General features: G+C 44.2%; 2 protein-coding genes across 9 annotated transcripts in view; both read left to right on the forward strand.

Moving 5' to 3' along the window:
• The window catches only part of ulk1a (unc-51 like autophagy activating kinase 1a), a 24380-nt gene extending 16533 nt beyond the window's left edge, over positions 1-7847 (forward strand). For both annotated transcript variants that reach the window (XM_076270045.1, XM_076270046.1), the window contains exons 18-28: positions 338-406; positions 823-950; positions 1605-1750; positions 2271-2383; positions 2982-3077; positions 3616-3770; positions 3980-4155; positions 4537-4655; positions 4915-5072; positions 5257-5392; positions 5639-7847. In XM_076270045.1, the coding sequence (XP_076126160.1) occupies positions 338-406; positions 823-950; positions 1605-1750; positions 2271-2383; positions 2982-3077; positions 3616-3770; positions 3980-4155; positions 4537-4655; positions 4915-5072; positions 5257-5392; positions 5639-5694 (1352 nt within the window). In that variant the 3' untranslated portion in view covers positions 5695-7847. The remainder of the gene's footprint in view (positions 1-337; positions 407-822; positions 951-1604; positions 1751-2270; positions 2384-2981; positions 3078-3615; positions 3771-3979; positions 4156-4536; positions 4656-4914; positions 5073-5256; positions 5393-5638) is intronic.
• Positions 7848-8425: 578 nt separating this feature from the next.
• The window catches only part of ep400 (E1A binding protein p400), a 42912-nt gene continuing 31337 nt past the window's right edge, over positions 8426-20000 (forward strand). For 6 of the 7 annotated variants that reach the window (XM_076270791.1, XM_076270794.1, XM_076270793.1 and 3 more), the window contains exons 1-11: positions 8426-8593; positions 9453-10814; positions 11948-12032; positions 14830-15257; positions 16578-16877; positions 17381-17566; positions 17773-17913; positions 18868-18946; positions 19042-19106; positions 19545-19614; positions 19724-19813. In XM_076270791.1, coding sequence (XP_076126906.1) covers positions 9486-10814; positions 11948-12032; positions 14830-15257; positions 16578-16877; positions 17381-17566; positions 17773-17913; positions 18868-18946; positions 19042-19106; positions 19545-19614; positions 19724-19813 — 2773 coding nt within the window. In that variant the 5' untranslated portion in view covers positions 8426-8593; positions 9453-9485. The remainder of the gene's footprint in view (positions 8594-9452; positions 10815-11947; positions 12033-14829; positions 15258-16577; positions 16878-17380; positions 17567-17772; positions 17914-18867; positions 18947-19041; positions 19107-19544; positions 19615-19723; positions 19814-20000) is intronic. The other variant, XM_076270792.1, reaches the window with a different exon arrangement.

The raw sequence follows: 20000 nt of genomic DNA on the forward strand, positions 1-20000 counted from the left end.
TTAACTCCCATGTTAATCAATGGAACGGTCTACACCAGACAAGAGAGTGCTGTGCACATTTGAACAAAATTAGACCATTCTTCAAAAACGATTTTTTGCTCTGCGAACGGAACACTTTAGTTGCGCTGCTGGTGAAGCCCGACTGTAAAGGTCATGCAGGGAGAATAATAGACAGGAGCAGGAGCAGCCCTAAATATATAGTAGTATAGAATTATAGAAAAAGAAATGGCACGTAGCCAGTATTTAATTGAAGGCTTTTCTTTTTCATACAAAAGTGCCTTATATCAGTTCTTTTGTTTTTTCATGTCCTTATGTATGTTGTGTCATTCGTCCACAGTTGGCACCATCCCTGAGAGACCTGATCAGTCTTCTCCTCGGGGCACACGGACTGGCATGCAGGGGCGAGGTAGGAGAGACGGTGCAGTGCCTGCTTTGCTGTGCCCCCTTTAGCAACAGCTCAACTCATTTTTGATATTTATTTCATGTTGGTTGAACTTTGCACTATTTTTCATAGACTGTTTTGAAACACAGATGTTTCCAGAATCTTTTCCACTCAATTTAAAACATTTTCTGGAAAAATCTCAGATCTCCAGGAACTGACAATGGGCCCTTCAGATCTAAAACATTCCTCTAAAGTTTATAATGAAAAGGGGGCCCACTAGAAATATCCCTAGAAATCCTCATTAAACCCTTAAAAGTGCTGTAAACTTTATGGAGTATAGGTGAAAATAGCTGAAGAAGTCATAAACATTTATATTCATATATTTTTTTATTCAATTTTGTTCCTTTTTTACTCTTCCCTTCTTTCTGATCCTGGATCAGACCTGAGCCCTCAGTACAAAATTCAGACCCGGGTGTCGGTCCAGCGCCACACAGACCTGGGAACAGATGCCCCTCTGAGTCACAGGAAGAGGTCCCACAGGCAAAGCCCGGACCCCACTGTGCCTAAAGTGAGTCTCTAGTTTAAGAATAAAGGGCCGTTTACACAAAGAATGATAACTAAAAGATAACAAAAAAAGGATCGCTCCAGCTAATATGAATGACAACATCCGTACATAAACTGTACTAATAATAACAACATTAAAAGTGATATAGTCTGGACCATCGTTTGTTTTGTTTTTTGTAACTGTGTAACACTTTAACTCAAGTAAGGTTTTTAAAGTATAAGTATATATAGTCTTTTGATCCCGTGAGGGAAATTTGGTCTCTGCATTTATCCCAATCCGTGAATTAGTGAAACACACACAGCACACAGTGAGGTGAAGCACACACTAATCCCGGCGCAGTGAGCTGCCTGCATCAACAGCGGCGCTCGGGGAGCAGTGAGGGGTTAGGTGCCTTGCTCAAGGGCACTTCAGTCGTGCCTGCTGGACGGGGTTCGAACCGGCAACCCTCCGGTTACAGGTCCGAAGTGCTAACCAGTAGGCCACGGCTGCCCATAAAAGCAGACATAACAAGCAGACAGCCTGTCATCCTTAAAGACATGCCCTGACTACAGTAATGTACATGTACTGTACTGAAGTCCAGTCATAGTTGCGACTGTAACTCTGTAAAGGGGATGTCATCATGTCTTCATGTCGTGTCCCCTCCGCTGTGTGTTCCAGTTTGACCTCCACAGACGGCCCAGTTCCCAGAATCTCCTGGGGCCCCGCATCCGCACTGTGCCCAACCTAAAGGAGCTGGAGGGCGGCCAGGGCACCGTGCCCACTCTCACCCGACACGCTGTGGACAGGAGAGAGTCTGTGAAGAGGTACACACACTCACACACACTAACGCACGCACACACACGCACACACATGCACACAGACACACACACACTAAAACACGCACACACACTGACACACACACATGCGAGACCAAGTGTTGATCTAGCAATGTGAGGTTGTGAGAACTTCATGGAAGCACTTTTCTGTGAAGAAGTCATTAATGGATATCTATAAAAACAGCACAGAACTAATAAGCTCTCCAAGGCTCTCCCCCACGGCACAATATTCTGTTCAGAGTTGGGAACAACTGAGCTTTTGTGCTGGATGTTCAAATAACAATGATATGTCCAAGATATCTACTTTTTTATTGAATGTTTTAGAATTGTTATTCAGAAATTTTCAAATATGGAGAGCTGTACAAATGCCTGTATGGAGAATTCAGTGCAAATAAAGAAACCTGAAAGAAAGCAACAGTATTAGCAAGTATGACACAGTCATGTCTCAGTGTAATATGTTGATGCTAATGAATGAGTCTAAGGCTGTGTTGCTGGTGTGTTTGAACAGATCGATGAGCACAGGCCGCCTGTCAGATATGTTGCTGAAGGCTGTGTTTGGAGCACAGCTAGACCGTGGCAGCACAGACAGCCTTAATATGGAGAGACCTATGGACACAACAGGTACACACACACACACACACACACACACACACACACACACACACACACACACACAGGCACACACAGGCACATACATTCCCAATCACACTATTGTGCATGTAAAATTACCTATCTACATATTGGAAGTATAGTATGTAGTTGTGCCACATTTTTGCTTAAAAAACAAGTTATGCTAGCACATCTAGACACACTGGTACAGATTAGCTGACTGACACACATTCACAGTACACAGAAGCTTTACCTTTTAGTGGTCCCACTTTCTTTATTATGTTTTCCTCCATTGGTTAAATAACACAGGCGATTACATTCCTATTAAGCTCTAAGAAGGCTACATTTTGCTGACCTGTGAAGACTGTAAAGTTCAGTCCAAAGTAACATACTGCCCAGTTTGGTAACCACGGAAGCATGTATAAATGTAGCCCATCTTCTCTTGTTCTCTTTCATCTCATTATCTTCACTCTCTCTCCCTTCATTTCTTTCCTTTTACTTCTCATTTTCCTTGTTTCTGTTTTTCTTTTTTTGTCTCTGTCCACCTCTTCATCTCCTTCACCTCACAATGGCCTGTCCCTCTGTTTTATTCTGTTTTGGACTGCACTAGGGGTGGGAGGGAGTCCCTCACGGGCCGTCTTCACAGTGGGCTCCCCAGGCTCTGGCCCCTCTCCTCCACTGACCAGCAGGCCCAGACTCTTAACCGGTATGTACAGCACACTGACCCATGGGTCCTGGATGAGGGGCTTTGTGATGTGTATAGTAGTGTTAACACACAGATGCTACCTCTGTGTATCTGAATTGAATTTCAACTTGATGGTGGTGTCACATTACCCCCTACACAAATTGTGCCCTGGTAATACCTTGCTGAAATATATATTATTTTCTATATACAGTATGTTATTATATATTTCACTGATGTACATTATTAGTTGTATTAGAATCTAATTTTAATAACCATGTTTGAGTCCACACTGTTGTAGTTAATTTCTAGGTTTCTCCTTACAAGGGTATTTGCTAAATCTGAATGGCAGTTTATATATGTTTATGGTTATTGTTATTAGTCTGTGAAATTCTATTTAGTCTGTTAATAATATTGGTATTTTTTAGGCTTTTTGATTTTGCTAAAAACTGTTAACTTGTAATGTTTATTGATGTCGTTGTAAGTCGCTTTGAACAAAAGCGCCTGCTAAATACCGTAAAGACAAACATAAACAAATCTTTGACTCTCTGCTCTCCTGCAGTGGGCTCCACCAGCCCGGTGAGCGCAGACTGGACCTACGGGGTTCGTCAGGCCCAGGCTGGAGTGCAGGGGGACGGCTGCGACTGCAACATGGGCCCCCTGAGCAGAGGCGTCGCCTTCGAGCCCCCAGAGCTGCCGGAGGAGACTCTCATGGAGGTAGTTTGTGTGCAGTGTGACTGTTCCATTCCCCCTTCCTCTCTTAATTCTTATTTTAAGCACGAAGAAAAAACTTTTTTTAGTCTTTATTACCTCCATTTTGGAGTCTTCGGTAGAACATATTAAGAGGGTGTTATGACATTGTTTTGCTCTACACTCAATCAGAAAAGAATCTGAAATGACCACATCTGTCTCTGGTCCACACACAGCAGGAACACACGGAGGCGCTAGGCCATCTCCGCTTCATCCTGGCCTTCTCCCACTGCATCATGGAGATCGCGGCTGCAAAGGACTCTGGGATTGAGACGTGCGATGCCCCAGACGCCTCGTTCCTGGAACAGAGCGTAGTGGCTGACCAGATCAGCTTGCTGAGCCGCGAATGGAGGTGAGGCCCCAGAGGAGTTAGTAGCCTGCGTCCATGGGGTGTCCAGTATTGTGCAGATTGCTGTATCAGTATCTTTATCAGTTTAATCAGGCATGTTTTCAATATAAATGTTTTATGATCTATAAGTTCAGTATATTCTATATTCTTATGAACTACATTCTTCTAGTGTGATGTGATGATGTTTGACCATATATGTCTGTAAAACACACACACACACACATATATATATATATATATATATATATATATATATATATACTACCATCCCTGTATGGCAATTTTGGAACAAATCAAACGAGAGTGTTATTATGCTAACCTTGTGTGTGTGTGTGTGTGTGTGTGTGTGTGTGTGTGTGCGTGGGGGGAATATGTTTACCTCAGCTATGCTGAGCAGCTGGTCCTGTATATGAAGAGTGCTGAACTGCTGTCATCTGTTATACATACTGCGATGGAGGACATCAAGCAGGGCAAACTCTACGCCTCCTGTTCTGTCAAACAGGGTGAGACTGGCAGCACCAGATGCACACACACACTCACACACACACACACACACACACACACATCTGTAGAGACAATGAACTGGTCGCCAAGTTTGTTGATGTTTAACTTGTGAATATTACCTCAAAATCTTTGTAAGACTAAAGAAAATAGTTTTATTTTTGTATGCATTTTTAGAATATTGAAAATCTATATCAGTGTTATTGGAGAGAAATGAAGTGTAATGTATATTGTCTCCCGTGTATCTGTCTGTTTGGGTAGTGGTGCGTAAGCTGAACGAGCTGTACAAGTCTAGTGTGAGTTCCTCTCGCTCTCTCAGCGCCCGGCTGCAGCTCTTCTTCACCACCAAACAGAGGCTCATGGACCGCATCAACAGCATCACGGCCGAGAAGCTCATCTACGCCCACACAGTGAACATGGTACGTAACCACAATGCATTGCTTTCTCTATATAGACATAAACCCCAAGAAGCTGTTCTGAATGAATGATGCTTGGGTCATGTAATCAAGTCCAGTACAATTGAATTAGTAATCATGCATTCTCTCCGTCTTTCTTTCTTTCTTTCTTTCTTTCTTTCTTTCTTTCTTTTTGTTGTGTGTGCAGGTCCAGTCCACAGCCCTTGATGAGATGTTTCACCAGGGCGAGGCCTCGGTGGAGCGCTACCACAAAGCCCTGCTACTGATGGAGGGGCTCACCTTCATCATCACAGAACCAGCAGACATACACAACATTGACAAGTGTGAGTGAAAACAGACACACACACACACACACACACACACACACACACACACACACACACACACACACACACACACTTTTGTAAAAAAATTGCAATGTAGTACAGTCACTCATACAAATGCTTACACAGGGACAGAGGGACACAGACATATTTACTTTCAAATAGACAGATTTACACCTGAGATAACACGTGCTCATTCAAACATAGCTCATTAACTGAAGTGCAACTACTTGTCCCTCCCTGCAGGTAAACAGTGCATACAAAGGCGCCTCTCTGCCCTGCAGCCTGGCACATACGTGTGAAAAGAGGGCGTTAATCCCCAGTTCATCTCCCGCCTCTGCTCTCTCCTTCGCCATCACAACCACAACCGCCATTCTCTCCTCTCTGAAGTGTGTTGTGGCTACCTTATGTTGACGATCATTTGAGAAGCTCTTCCACCTGGCACTGGTGAAGGTGAGGGACTAACACATGCCAGTGAGAGCCTCATCAAAGACGAACACTTTGATCACTCTCCTGGCAGCTGTGATGTGGTGACCCAGATGTGGGAGAGCACACTCTCAGCTTATCCTTGGCAACCAGCTGTCTCCATGGTATCTTGGGAGAGTTCATGAAGCCATTTGGCTGCCACATGCCGACTTAGTGTTACTGTAGGGGTGGGGGATGGAAAATCAGGGGTGTTTCTTTATGATAACCCGAGTCGACAGACCAGGAAAATGGAATCACATTAATATTGACAGGGTATGTCAAGGAGGGTTTTGACCAAAATATTGCCAATGTGTAATAGACAGCTGTTAGAGAGGAAGACAGTATGAACTTTGAGTTGCATCATACTTTTGATACTTTATTTCTGTTATACATTGAATCAAGCAATATTCTTTCCTTACAACCACTTGAAGCATCAGAATTATCTACTAGAGTGCTGGGCGCTTCAAGTGGACTACAGAATTGCACAACTCTTTTTGCAGTTACAAATCTGCCATAATATTCTAATCTGCATGCCTGTGTGTTTTGGAACCAATGCACACACTGAATGTTTGGCCAGATTAATTAATGCTCAGTTGCATTAATTTGTGCAGTGTTTAATGCAGAGTTGTTGAATGTCAAGAAAGATGTCCCTTTTGGAGTAAGTATATATTGCATGTCTAATTATGGGAGAAATTAACAAAACAGCACTTTATGCACTAAACCTACTGTGTTCAGAACTCCTTTGCCTCTTTTATCCTGCTACTGCTTTTAGTCAATCTGCCCGATCAGGAAACAACATGGCTGCCGTTTTCAGGCAGTATCCCATTATATGTAGCATCCCAGTTTGTTGTTGTTTTTTTGTTGTATTGTTTTTATTGTTATCCTCTGACTTTGTTTATCATTTCAGTTTTCATTATCAGTTAGTTCTAATTTGAAACAGATTTATTTATTTAATTTAGATATAGGTGTTTACAATGTTTAATTTAGCTTTGATACCAAAATAATTAATATTTAAGTTTAGCTTAGAGTTTGGTGTGAGTTTTACTATATAGTTTGGATAACTATTTTAGGACACTCATTGGGTATATTTGACAGGGTCTGTATTCACGACTTTGTTGTAGGAATGAAATTGAATGTCATTTTCCATAGTTGAACCCATAACAAAATATAAAAGAACAATATTATGTAGGCCTATAGCATGTATCATTGAATATGTAGAAAATGTGGTGTTTTGCTTTTGTATGCTGGTGAAATCTTGGACATTATAACTCTTACCAAAGCATCACGCCTACTGCCTCGCCTTAACAAAGCCAAGTTCCTTTGGTCTAAAAAATGCATGCTGTATGCTTTGGGTAATGCCGCCCTCTAGACACAAACACAGGTCCTGCCATTTCTCCTGTGCGGGTGCGCGTGTGTGTGTGTGTGAGAGTCTGTGTGTGTGTCTCCCGTCTCACTCAAATGCCTTCTCAAAATCTGGGTTGACAATCAAGGCTTGAGTGGTTGTACAGTAGTACTGTAACAGGACCTGCACGTTGAAAGTGTAAACGGTACCTATTTTTTTTGCACTAGTGCTGAAATATTCATGTGTGCAGATTAACAAGTATGATTGACCATATTTTTCAATAAAAATGTAATATTACCGAAACAGATATGATCTGTTTCTTTTTTCCCCATGAAATTCTGCATATAAAGTGTTTTGTACTGTTGAGTGATTTGATAATTGTGAGAGTGTTTTGACTGTTTTGTAATGGGTTGTTTGTACTTGAGTTGTTTATGAATGTTTCTGACACAACCTGGATGTAAGGATGCACAGAACACTGTAATAGTGACAACAAAATAACAGCCTAATGTTTTTGATTATCAGGCAAAAGATAGAAGCCTATTTGTAAATTTACTGCTGCAGTATTTATATTGTTTGTATGTGTTTGTTTGAAACCAAAATCAATTTTGCATTTTGACATATGTGTATTTAAGTTGTTGAAATAAAAAAGTTTGCTTTTTACTTTTTAAATGTGTTTTTGTTGTTTTTTTAAAAGAAATCCTAATGTAAACTCAGTATTTTGAAGTCTTTTAATACCTAGGCATACTGATTTTTATTTAATTGTAGACTACACAGTTCAGCAACAATTGAGTTTATTACAACAAGGCATTCACATATAGCAATGTTCATCTAAAAAGGGTGACAAAAGCCTTGATAGCCTTTATGAAAATGTATAAGCTCAATAAATAGGCTTGGCATTGCAAGATGTATTGATAAACGGATTTTTTTGCAGTTTATAATGTTGCAAATCGGTAACTTTTCCATACATATAGGCTACTATTTTAACCATTATCTATTCTTATTTTTTAAGATATTATTGTTGAACATAAAGAACATCAACAAGCGGAACAGAACCCTTGAATGTTCAAGTAGGCTACTCGTCATACTTCTCGTCTACATTTGTGTAAGCTACTTCATTGGATAGCATTGTTTGCTCCTGATACATGGTTGGTCTAAATGACTGTCTGTTAAAATGAGCCATGACCCCTTGTGGAAGAACTTCCGGGTTTAGTCCGAATAATGAAAAAACTAAGGTGGCTACCGCCATGTTTCTGAATGGAATATCTGTGGAGCATTTATTGCATTTTTAAGACATTATCGTCATTGTAGAATTACTTACCTGTAACTGTCGGTTGTAAAGTTAACCGTAATTTTGAGTGTTTATGTTACGCGCGCAGAAGTGTAATTTGTAGCAGGTAAGTGTACATGGGCCGGGCAGTGTTTTGTGTTTAGCATCTTATGTGCTGCGCTAGTCCAATAGCGCTAACCGTACGCGTTTATTATTATTTACCCTTTGAATTGACTTTTGGTAGTGTTTTAAATGCTACCAGAGGGTTGTAGAAATAATTAACAATCATTCACATCTCACTGTGCTTTGCTATTGCACTGCATTATCCATATACCGCACTTTTAAATTACAGCGCTCGTTAGCAAGGCGGCCTGTTCTGCTCACGCATAGGCCTTACTATATAGCCCTCTATAGGGGCCGTAGCGACATAGCACTGCCAATGTATCATATCGAGACGTCAATTGAGTGGTGGGTTGTCAGACTGTGGTGCCTACATAAGGAATAACAATGATTTAAGACAATTTTGGTTTGTTTTGGTTGTTTACCTTTTTGAGCTAACAAGAAATAACCCCGTTGAAAGTAATTTTCATCAATCAGTCTGTAGTCTTACCATAAAATGAGATACTGAATTATTGTTAATGAATCAGAAGTAGTCAACACATATTGGCCAAGGGATTATCCTATCCTCCAGGATTATGTTGTGTATAGCGTGGCAAATATTAATATACATTTGTGTATTCAATTTGCACAGTTCCATTGATAGATGCATTCAATATTGCAATAATGGTGTCTGGACATTGTTTTGGCTGTCACTACAACTGAGTGTCCTTGGATGTGTTTTTCAAAAGATATCTGGTCATCTGTTCCTGGACATTTTTACCTGAGCTCATGTTATGCATGATTTGGTTGACTCCTTCAATGGTTTGCTCTTGATGAATGAAGTAGCTTTAACTACATTACTGAAATCATACCAATCTCTCTCATAGACTACTCCTTCTACATAACTACAGAACTGCGCAATGCACCATGGAGGAGGACCACCAAATGTCCAGCGGCAACTACAGCGATCGAAACCCACGGCCAGCTCAGAGGCTGAGGAACAGCAGCAACAGCCCCTTGCGGTTACCCAGCAACAGCAAGGTGCCACCAACCACCCACAGTCACCAGTGACTTCGTTCACTTCCACCACCGCCACGGCGAGTCCCTCAGCCCCGCAGTCCCCCAATTACCAGATCATCATGAGCCGCAGTCCAGTGACAGGCCAGAACATGAACATCACCCTGCAGAACGTGGGCCAGATGATGACGGCCGCGGGCAACCAGCAGATCACCCTTACGCCCCTGCCTCTGCAGAATCCTGCGTCGCCGGGCTTCCAGCACCAGGCCCCTCAGTGGCGCTTCGAGGGCACCTCCTCCTACATCCAGGTGACCTCGCCGCTGCCCCAGACCATACAGCCCCAGAGCCCCACACAGCACAGCCCTGTGTCCCTGCAGGCGGTGCCCCGGCCTGGAGCTCCGGCGGCCACCGCAACCACGCTGGGGGTGTGTGGACAGAGCCCAACGCGGTTCGTGGAGGCCGGCATGCTGGTCCGCCAGATCAGCCTCGGGAGTCCGAACGCGAGTGGGCACTTTGTCTACCAGGACGGCACAGGGCTAGCACAGCTGACCACACCCACCACAGCTGGCCAAGTCCAGCTGGCGTCCTCCGGCGCGGCTGGGGCGGCACGCGAGAGGAGACTCTCCCAGCCCCATTCCCAGACCGGAGGCACCATCCACCACCTGGGGCCTCAGAGCCCCGTGACGACGGGCTCCGCTCTCCAGACCCTGGGCAGCCCTGGCCACATCACCACCTCCAACCTGCCCCCACAGATCAGCAGCATCATCCAGGGCCAGCTGGCGGCGCGGCCCATGATCTTCGAGAAGCCCGCTCAGGGCGTGGTGGCAGCTGGGGCTACCTCGTTCGGGGTGCCGGCCCCCATGCCTCCCTCTAGCCCGTCGCGCTCCAACCCCTCGCAGGGGCTCCCCAGCATGCCCCTCACACCTACTGGAGCCATGAGGAAGTCGGCGGCCAAGAAGCTGGAGGAGATCGCGCCAGCCACCCCCGAGGTGGCCCAGCTGAGGAAACAGTGCTTGGAGCACCACGGGAAGAAGATGGATGGCCTGAAGGAGGTCTTCAAGGAGTACCTGATCGAGCTGTTCTTCCTCCAGCACCTGCAGGGCAACATGATGGACTACCTGGCCTTCAAGAAGAAGCCGTGTGTCCCCCTCTTCACCTACCTGAGGCAGAACGACCTCGACCTGGAGGACGAGGAGGACGAGGAGGAGCAGTCTGAGGTTATCAACGACGAGGTAGGAGAGAGATGTGCGATGCATGTGTTTCAGGCTTCCACGTCGACCCTGCTCTGCGTTCAGTTTGCACCTTTTTCTCCCCCCCTCCCCCCGATAGTCGGTGTCTAACCAGTACTTCAAAGGCGAGATTTTTCAAAGGCCTCTCATGGCTGGAGGCTCCATTTCGGAAAAAGGGTCGTCTCCCCCCCAACACTCTCACGAAGGACCTGTCCACATGTAGTGTGTGGGAGGTCATTGTTTGGCAGTGCGGCGGTAGCAGAGAGGTTGTTTTAGCACGTTCGTGTAGATTCTTAGCCCTCAAATACACGTTTCCATGCCAACCCCCCCTCAGGTGAAGGTCGTGACCGGAAAGGACGGACAGACAGGGACTCCAGTTGCCATAGCGAAGCAGCTCCCGCCCAACGTATCGGCTGCCTTCTCTGCTCAACCACAGCAGTTCCAGGTGATGGAGACTCGAGTAGAATTTTGTCGTTAGATGTTTTTCATTTTTTTGGATGCGTTACTTAGAATACATCGCCGTAATGCATCTTTCCATCATCATCATAAGCTTTGTTAGATAGGAATCTAGTCTAAATAGAAACGTTATTGTCTAAGTTTTTTCATAGTTGTTCATACCTCAGCTTGTCGTTTGTCCAGGCTCATGCATGACCTGCATGTATCCATTTGCCTGCTACCTTTTTTTTTTCTTCCACAATTGATGTCACAATTGATATCACATTGACATCATAATACTGTGCAGTTGGAACATATGGGACCAAGCATAACGTGGTGCATCATAATGCTTGTGCAGTGCGAACCTAATCGCCTTGCAGGCGTCAAAAAGACATCTAATTTAGTAAGCGGTTGAAGTTCAACTTCAATGACCTTGCTTTTCTTCTGGTTTCGGCTTCTTCCTCTCTAACTCTAAAAAGAGAAGACACGTGTGACACAACAGCAATCAATGATAATTACACAATCTGCATTTAATCCCAGGGCCTTGTGTGATTTCCTCTCTGTGAACTTTAAATGTGCCCCCAAAAGGTTGAATTGAGCCAGGCAATTTGGAACCACCAGCAGCAGCAGCAGTATCCTGGTTGTGTTTGAAACGCAACAAGTTGACACAGTTTTCCTGACTGAAGCGTTCTGTCTTGCAGGTACACCAGGGGGTGGCTGGGGGCGGCATCTCCAACCCCGTCGACATCGATGCCTTAAAAAGGCAACAGGCCATGGTCCAAGCAGGTAGGGGAATCACCGTTGGACAGAGGACAGGATTTTTGTTTATTTATTTATTTATTTATTTATTTTGTCTTTTTTTTCCTCAACTTTTCTTTCCTTCCCCTTTTGGTTTTCTCCAGTTTCTTTACCTTTCCTGGTTTCCTTTTCTTCCCCTCAGATTGCTTCTGCTTAAACTCAGCACCTTACACCAGCGCTTTGTGTTTGGAGCCTGTGTGATTTGGTTACAGGGCTCATAGGGTACTGCCTCCCTAACCCCTATATGGCTGAATGCGCGCAGAGGGTCTTTGCTCTTTGCCAAGTGTACCTGTGTGTGTGTGTGTATGTTTGTGTTTGTATGCGTGTGTTTGTGTTTTTTTTTTATTATTATTATTATTTCATTTTTTATTTTCCGTTACGAGGGTATTGTGTGTTCTGCACCCCAGATCAGGCTAAGAGATCCCGGATTGAAGTTGGTCGCCATGGGATGATATTCCAGCATCCTGTAGGTCCTTTAGGATCGCCTGGCGTGCCACTCCAGCAGCTTATGCCAACGGCGCAAGGTAGGAATGCCGCTGGGGGTCGCCAAGGCCGGTTCTTGTTATTTTTATATTGCTTAAGTTTCCGATGTCCGGTCGGAGCTGTCCATGTCAAGCAAATACAGCCACTCCTTTGGAGAAAGCTCCAGCACTTCAGAAGCAGCAGCAGCAGCCATATCCTAGTCACTTGTCATCCAGTTGCAAGAGCTGACATCTTGCCTTCCTAGTGTGATTTCCCAAATGACAGGGAAGAGGAAAGTCACGAAGACCACAAAGGACCAATCCTACATATTCTCAAACTGAAGACGCCATGTCTTTATTTTGTCATTCATGTATTGTTTGGTTTTTTCCACCATGCCACTTCATTCATTTCTTCGGAAGGTTGGTTCTGATCTTCTTTGCTGGAAATTAGCCTTTCCCGAGATGCCGCATTTGGCTAATTGGAAGAAAAGGTCACAGATTATCGAGATGACAAAACACAGAAGAATCGAAAAACGCAAAATTCAATAAACGCCAAAGCTCTTTCCAGCGATTCCATATTTGTGCGCACCAAATGATTTGTTTTATTTCCCATTTTTTCTGTGGTTCTTACTTTAGTTGTAATAGTCATTTCCACTCCTCTTCCCTTGCTGTTCTCCCTCTTTCCCAGAATTCATCATGTCCGTATTGTCAACCTGGAATATCCGTGCATCTCCGTCCTCTTGTGTCCGCCATCTAGAGGCTCTTGTTTTTTTTTTGGTTTTTTGAGTTCTCTTGCCATCATCATGTTTTGTTCCGTATTTCCCTTACGTTTTTTTGTCTCCAGTTCCGGTCCGACTTGGCTTCTTTCCCTCAGTTATTGGCAGGGAAGCTCCTAAGGCCAGATGCCCTATGACCAGAATAGAAAAAAAGCACCGTAGACTTCTGTGTGTTTGTTTTGTCCTGTCCGTGTCCTCTCCTACCCGAGGAGCGCCGCTATGTCTATAGCTCAATGCCTATGGCTGACCTCTGGCAAAGGTCGCTCGCTTCATGTGCAGCAGGCGGGCTTCCTGATGGCTTCGTATCTGGATGATGCCGTTGTCCGTTGGCATCCCAACTTGTGCTTCTGTCGTCTGTGCAGCAAAACCCCTGCCCACCCTAACCTTGCTTCAGGCCATACCCTCAGCTTTTGTTGTGCATCTCCTTCTGTCCACCCCCCACCCCACACACCTCTGCTTTGCAATGCCTGAAGGCTCCCCCAAAATCAGAGGAGATGGCTAAAGCAGCCCCTAATTGCCAGAGTAACCTGTGCTTCATGCATGCTTAAATCTGTGGTGTCTTTGTGCTTACTGTGATCCTTTCATTTCCCTTCCTTTTTCTCCTCTTTTCTCTTTTCAGTTTGTTTTCTTTTATTTTGTTCTTAAAACTTTTTTTTCTTTCTTTTTAAAATAAAAATTGAAGTCTTGTGGAAGTAAATGCATGGAGTGATATCAGTAGAAAGTTATTGTTTGATAAAAATAGTTATTTAATTTTTCTCATGATCATGATGGTTTCTGTTAGTAGAAACATGTAGATTCCACAATTTGTTTTTTTTATGATTTGTAATGTAGTCATTGTACATTTCTAGTTCTTATTAGTTATCACTTTAGTAAGTATTCGTTTTAGTGAATATTCTTTAAGTATTTATGCATCACTTCATGCTCTGCAATTATGCCTCCCAGTGGGACATACAAGCTATACTGTAGAACTGCTGGTTACAAATTAATCTGATCTCAAAAGCAACAAAAGCAGCGGTTCAGAATTGTCCCCTTACTTCAGAGAGAAGGATCTCCTCACAATTTTCCAGCTCGAGTGTGTATTGATAGTGCAGTGATGCGTTTGCCTTAGATTGTGTTTGTAATGAGCATTTTAGTGAAGTGCAAGAATGATCATGCTGGAGTGACTGCCATGGCTGGAGGTGATGAACAGGGATCTCTCTCTGGACCCCCCTCCTCACTCTCACTCCTCCTTCATATCCTCTCTTTCTTTCTTTCTTTCTTTCTTTCTTTCTTTCTTTCTCTCTCTTTTTTCTCTCTCTCTCTTTTCTTTCTCTCTCTCTGTCTCTCTTCTCTCTTTCTTTCTTTCTCTTTTCTCTTTTTCTTCTTTCTCTCTCTCTCTCTCTCTCTCTCTCTCTCTCTCTCTCTCACACTCTCTCTCTCTCTCTCTCTCTCTCTCGTTCTTTCTCTTCTCTCTCTCTGCCCTTCTTATCTCTCTATTTAATCCATTCGACTCACCTTTACATCCTGTCCCCTGCTTGACATGCCCCCTGATACCCGCCCTTCCCCCAGGCGGCATGCCCCCTACCCCCCAGACGGTGCAGATCGCCGGCCAGAAGCCCAACCAGCAGCAGTACGACCCGTCCAAGGGCCCTCCCGTGCAGAACGCGGCCAGCCTGCACACGCCTCCGCCCCAGCTGCCGGGCCGCCCGCCCCAGATGGGCCTTCCCATGGCCCTGGCCCTGTCTCAGCAGCAGCAGCAACAACAGCAGCAGCAGCAGATGGTTCTGGAGGCCCAGGTGCAACCTGTCGCCGCCCTGCAGGGCCAGATGAAGGTGCAGGGGCTGCAGGCGGCGGGGGCCGTGCTGGCGGCGGTGAACCCGCACACGCAGCTCCAACAGCAGCTCCAGCAGCAGATGCAGCAGCAGGGCCTGCACATCCAGCTCCAGCAGCAGCAGCAGATCCAGCAGCCACAGGGCATGCTGCAGCCTGGACAAGCGGTGAGTCACCACCACGCCTGCAGTGACTACTTACTAATATATATGTACAGTACCCTCCAGAATTATTGGCACCTCTGCTAAAGTTGAGAAGAGAAATATAAAATCATCTTTTGGATTGCCAATCTGCATGGTGAATGGTATGTGATTATGTGGGGCTATTTTAATTCCAAAGGCCAAGGGAACTTTATCAGGGTGCATAGTATCCTGGATCCATGAAATAACTGGCCTTTAAAAATAAAAATCTGCCTGCCTCTATGGGAATTTATAATGGGGTGCCAATACTTATGACCCCTGTTTTTTAAAGGAAGAACATTTATTTATTTGATACATTATTCATTCACAAAGAAAATTGGTGTCCTTAAAGGTTGGATATTTCCTCATTTTTTTACTTAAGGCATTAAGATCAATTTCCAAAAGATGATTTTATATTCCTCTTATTAGTCAACTTTAGCAGAGGTGCCAATTATTCTGGAGGGTACTGTATTAGGGGTCACGATCAGTCAAAATCGATTGAAATGACCTCACAATCTCGAAATTTAAAATCAGAGGTAGAATCAACGATGCAGCCACACCCCAATATCACATCCAGCATGCATGCCAAGAGGAAAGAAGAAAAAAAAACACACATTCACGTGCACACAGTTTGACGGAAGGTGCTTCAACATCTCCTCATATCTCCTCAAACTTTAAGCTACAGTCACTTAAAAAACACATCAACCAAACTCGAACCCCCTCCTCCTGCCTCTCTGAAATCACAGGTGTGGAAATATTTTGTTATCAGTTAACACTAACTTAGGCTACTCAACTTTGCAAGTGAAGTTCTTGATGGCCCAAAATGCACATTAAAAGTCTAATATTCCGTGGCCACTAACCTTGTGTCTAATCAAGTGTGCTAATCAAATTATCATTCTGTGTTATTTCATTTCACTGTGTTCACGTCTATGTTTATGTCTTCTGTTTAGTAGTTTGCGGTATAAACGGTTTCAAAATACATTAATAGTAACATAATTTAAAAAAGAAAATCAAATCGAATCGTGACTTTAAAATTAAAAAATTAAATCGAAGAGAAAAATTAAATCGAGGATTTTGAGAATCCTATGTGTGTATATCCTATATTTATTTGTTTGTGTGTGTGTGTGTAGGAGTGTCTAGAACATTCTTTGCCTCTGTGCGTGTGTGTGAATGTAGGTAGGTAAGATGTTTAGTTTTACTTTTACAAGTGAATGTACCAATGAAGCCATCTTAAGTTGCTATAAATAAAATCTCTCTCTCTCTCTCTCTCTCTCTCTCTCCCTCTCCCCCCCTCCCCCCCTCCCACAGACGGTGGCTCTTGTACGTCCATTGGCAGACCCTACGCAGGCAGGCGGCCAGCGTCTGATGACCAACTCCCTGCAGGGCTCCTCTCTCTCCCCCGTCCCCCTCTCCACGCCCGGCTCCCTGTCCTCCCCGCTCGCCTCCGCTGGGATTCGTCCTGCCAACTCCCTGTCCAACCCCGGCCAATCCAAGCTGGCCACTGCCAACGGGACGTCCGCTCTCAAGATCTCCGCTGGGGCCCAGGGTTCTGCTGGCCAGTCGTCCCAGGAGAACTCCCAGGACAAACAAGCCGAGCAGGCCAAACTGGTGAGGACTGAACACTGGACATCTAAAATATGGTCTGAAAATGTGTCATCATCACTAATGGCCCAAAATCTGAATCCCATCTGCTTATTAAGTGATGATGACATTGTGAAGTTGGTTGGAAGCTATTTAAGTTATTGTGCCTGTGATGTCCAATTTATGATCAATATAGGTCTGTATATCTGAATCCAACAAAAACTAAACCAGTGGAACGATAAGTAGGCCATATGTATTGTACTTGTGTGTTCATGGTTTCCACACTAACTTCTCAATGCTTGTTACTGATACCAGGAAGCATTTTAAACAGCCCTTTAAATCATCAAGGGGTGATGATGATTGAATTGAGGGGAAGGGATGTATTGTATTTCTGTTATGGTCTTTCATCTGGCACTTAGTTTTGCTGTAAATTTGATACCCTAGTTAGTATGTTCAATAAGCAGGTTTCTTTTATTCAACCCGTTCTATTGAGTTCTGTTGAACATTCCTGCTTCTCTGTGTTTTCTCAGGAGAGCCAGGTGCACCAGCGCATTGCAGAGTTGCGTAAAGAGGGCCAGTGGTCCGCCAGCCGACTGCCCAAGCTGCAGGAGGCTTCACGGCCCAAGTCCCACTGGGACTACCTGCTGGAGGAAATGCAGTGGATGGCCGCAGACTTCGCCCAAGAGAGGCGATGGAAGATGGCTGCCGCCAAGAAGGTAAGCAGCATCCGGATGAACTGAGATAGGATGGGTCTGAATCAGGAACTGAATTCACCCCAAAGACATTAGAGCTTCATGCCTTTATTTGCAGTTCTACAAAGCTTAGCTGATCTTTTTTTAATACAAATATGTGGGGTTTTATCCGTCTGAAATGTGTTTGCTTGCGTTCATTTAGTCAACTTTCTCCCCATGTCTGTGTTCAGCTGGTGCGCACATGTGCCCGATACCATGACGAGCAACGAAAGACGGAGGAGCGGGTGAAGAGGGAGGAGGAGCTCCGACTTCGCCACATCGCTGGCGCCATCGCCCGGGAGGTGGAGTTCTTCTGGTCCAACATCGAGCAGGTACACCCTCCCCCTCAGACACTGGCCGTGTCTCAAACCGCATACTTCCATCAGTACACTGCTAGTGTGCACTGAGCGGTTACTTGCGTTGTACCCACTATATATTTAAACTAAGTATTTGAAGTGTACAAGTAGGCAGTTTGAGACAGCCACCATCATCACTCGCTAGCTTTCAGCTAGGCACGTCATGCACTAAGAATACACAAACATGGAGGGGGTTGAGATGTGTGAAGTTGGGCCAGATTCCTTTCAGTAACAGGCAAACTTAAAACAGTACCCACGTTTACGTGGACAGTTTTTTTGTCATTCCGATTAAACTATTCCGATTGAATGTCCAATTATGTGTGCGGTTTGTTTACATGGGGTACATTCTATTCCGATCAGGTGCTCTCAAGAGCTTTAGAATCTTTGATCGGATTAGCCGTTGTTACCTACTTTTCCTTGAGAAGATACAGCAGGCAATCCGATAGACCGTATAAATGGCTGTTCAATCGGAATAGGAATGGACTCAACCACCTCTTTCATTCCGATTAAAATTCTGATCGGATCAGGCATTTTTATTCAGATTGAGGTGTTTATATGAGAATTTTTATTCCGATTGAGCTGTTATTCCATTTCTGATCAGATTAAAAATGTCAGACTAAATGTGGTTATTGAGTGAAAAAGGCACAACACAAAATAAAAAAAACACAATGTCTGTCAACTGTGAGTCAACAGTAATAGATGTGATTGAGTAGAAGTAACAACCTGACACATCTAAGAATGTTGTGTTTGAGATATGGACCAAAAACAACATTTCCCAGGGAACACATTTTTATACCACGCTTAACATAGCACATATGTTCACACATAACGTTAGTAAATTCCAGGTGGTAAGTCTGAATACTCTATAAATGCAGCAATGGTTATGTGATTAAAGCTCTCTTAAAGTTCTCTTCTGTGTTCTGTCCTTAGGTGGTGGAGATCAAACTGCGCTTTGAGATCTATGAGAAACAGCAGAAGGCCCTCCGGCTGCAGAAAAAGAGTAGCAAAGGTAAGATTTCCTTAAAAAATGGTCAGATGTGTTTTTCTACGGAGTGGCTTATCGTATTACCGTAACTGTATTGCTGTGTTTGAAACACTTTGTAGGGCCGAGCACGAAAGCGACGCCTTCACCAAAGGAGGAGGAGGAGAAGAAGAAGGAGGCTCCAGCTGTAAGTGATCAGCTCGTTTTGTTTTGCTTTGTTTTGCTCCCTTCACACGGATCACGGCACATTTGTAGGTGCAGGCAGGTCACAGTGGTGAAATTGCCTGGTCAGATTCATTGTGTGCCCTCAACCTGGGTTCACTGTTTGCAAAAGTCTACTGTTGCTGCAGAAAGAAAGTTCTCCATTTATCAAATGTTGATTTTTCACATTCAACTCTGGAAAAAATTAAGAGACCATTGCACAAATGAGTTGACAGTCTCAAAATAAAGAGACCACTGTAAATTTGAATATGGCCGTCAACTCATTCGAATGTCACTTCTCAACCGTAGGATGACATCAGAAAAGTGTGCAGTGGTCTCTTAATTTTTTCCTTAGCTGCATAGCTTGCCAGTGTATTGGATGTGTAGTGGAAAGACTCATTTGCTCTTTTTCCTCCTGTCATAGGAGCAGCGATCTTCAGGCCGAAAGAGAAAGACCAGCTCCTCCTTGACTGATGAAGAAGGTAAAACAATGGGCAAGTGTATTTAACTAAATAAATTGGACTATTTCTTCAGATTTTCACTATGGTCGTGTATGGATATCAGTTGGTTCTGTACTGACCGTGTGCGTGTGTGCATCACCAGTGGAAGACGAAGAGAGCACCATAGAGGAACAGGAGGCCATGGAGGTGGAAGCTGACCAGAAGGCCGAATTGGAAGACCTCACTAAAGATGGTTAGTGGATGGTGTCTCTCTCTCTCTCTCTCTCTCTCTCTCTCTCTCTCTCTCTCTCTCTTTCTCTCTCTTTCTCTCTCTCTCTCAGTTAATATGCGGTTTCATTGTTGTGCTTTGACAATACTGTACCTACAGTCATTCTAATAAAGCAAAATGGAATTGAAATGCATGGTCAGTCATCACATTT

Source organism: Alosa pseudoharengus, unplaced genomic scaffold (assembly GCF_046254945.1).
Source record: "Alosa pseudoharengus isolate Yale_2024_CS ecotype anadromous, Long Island Sound unplaced genomic scaffold, YU_APseudo_1.1 YU_APseudo_1.1_scf_6, whole genome shotgun sequence".
In the NCBI taxonomy this organism is placed as follows: Eukaryota; Metazoa; Chordata; class Actinopteri; order Clupeiformes; family Clupeidae; genus Alosa; species Alosa pseudoharengus.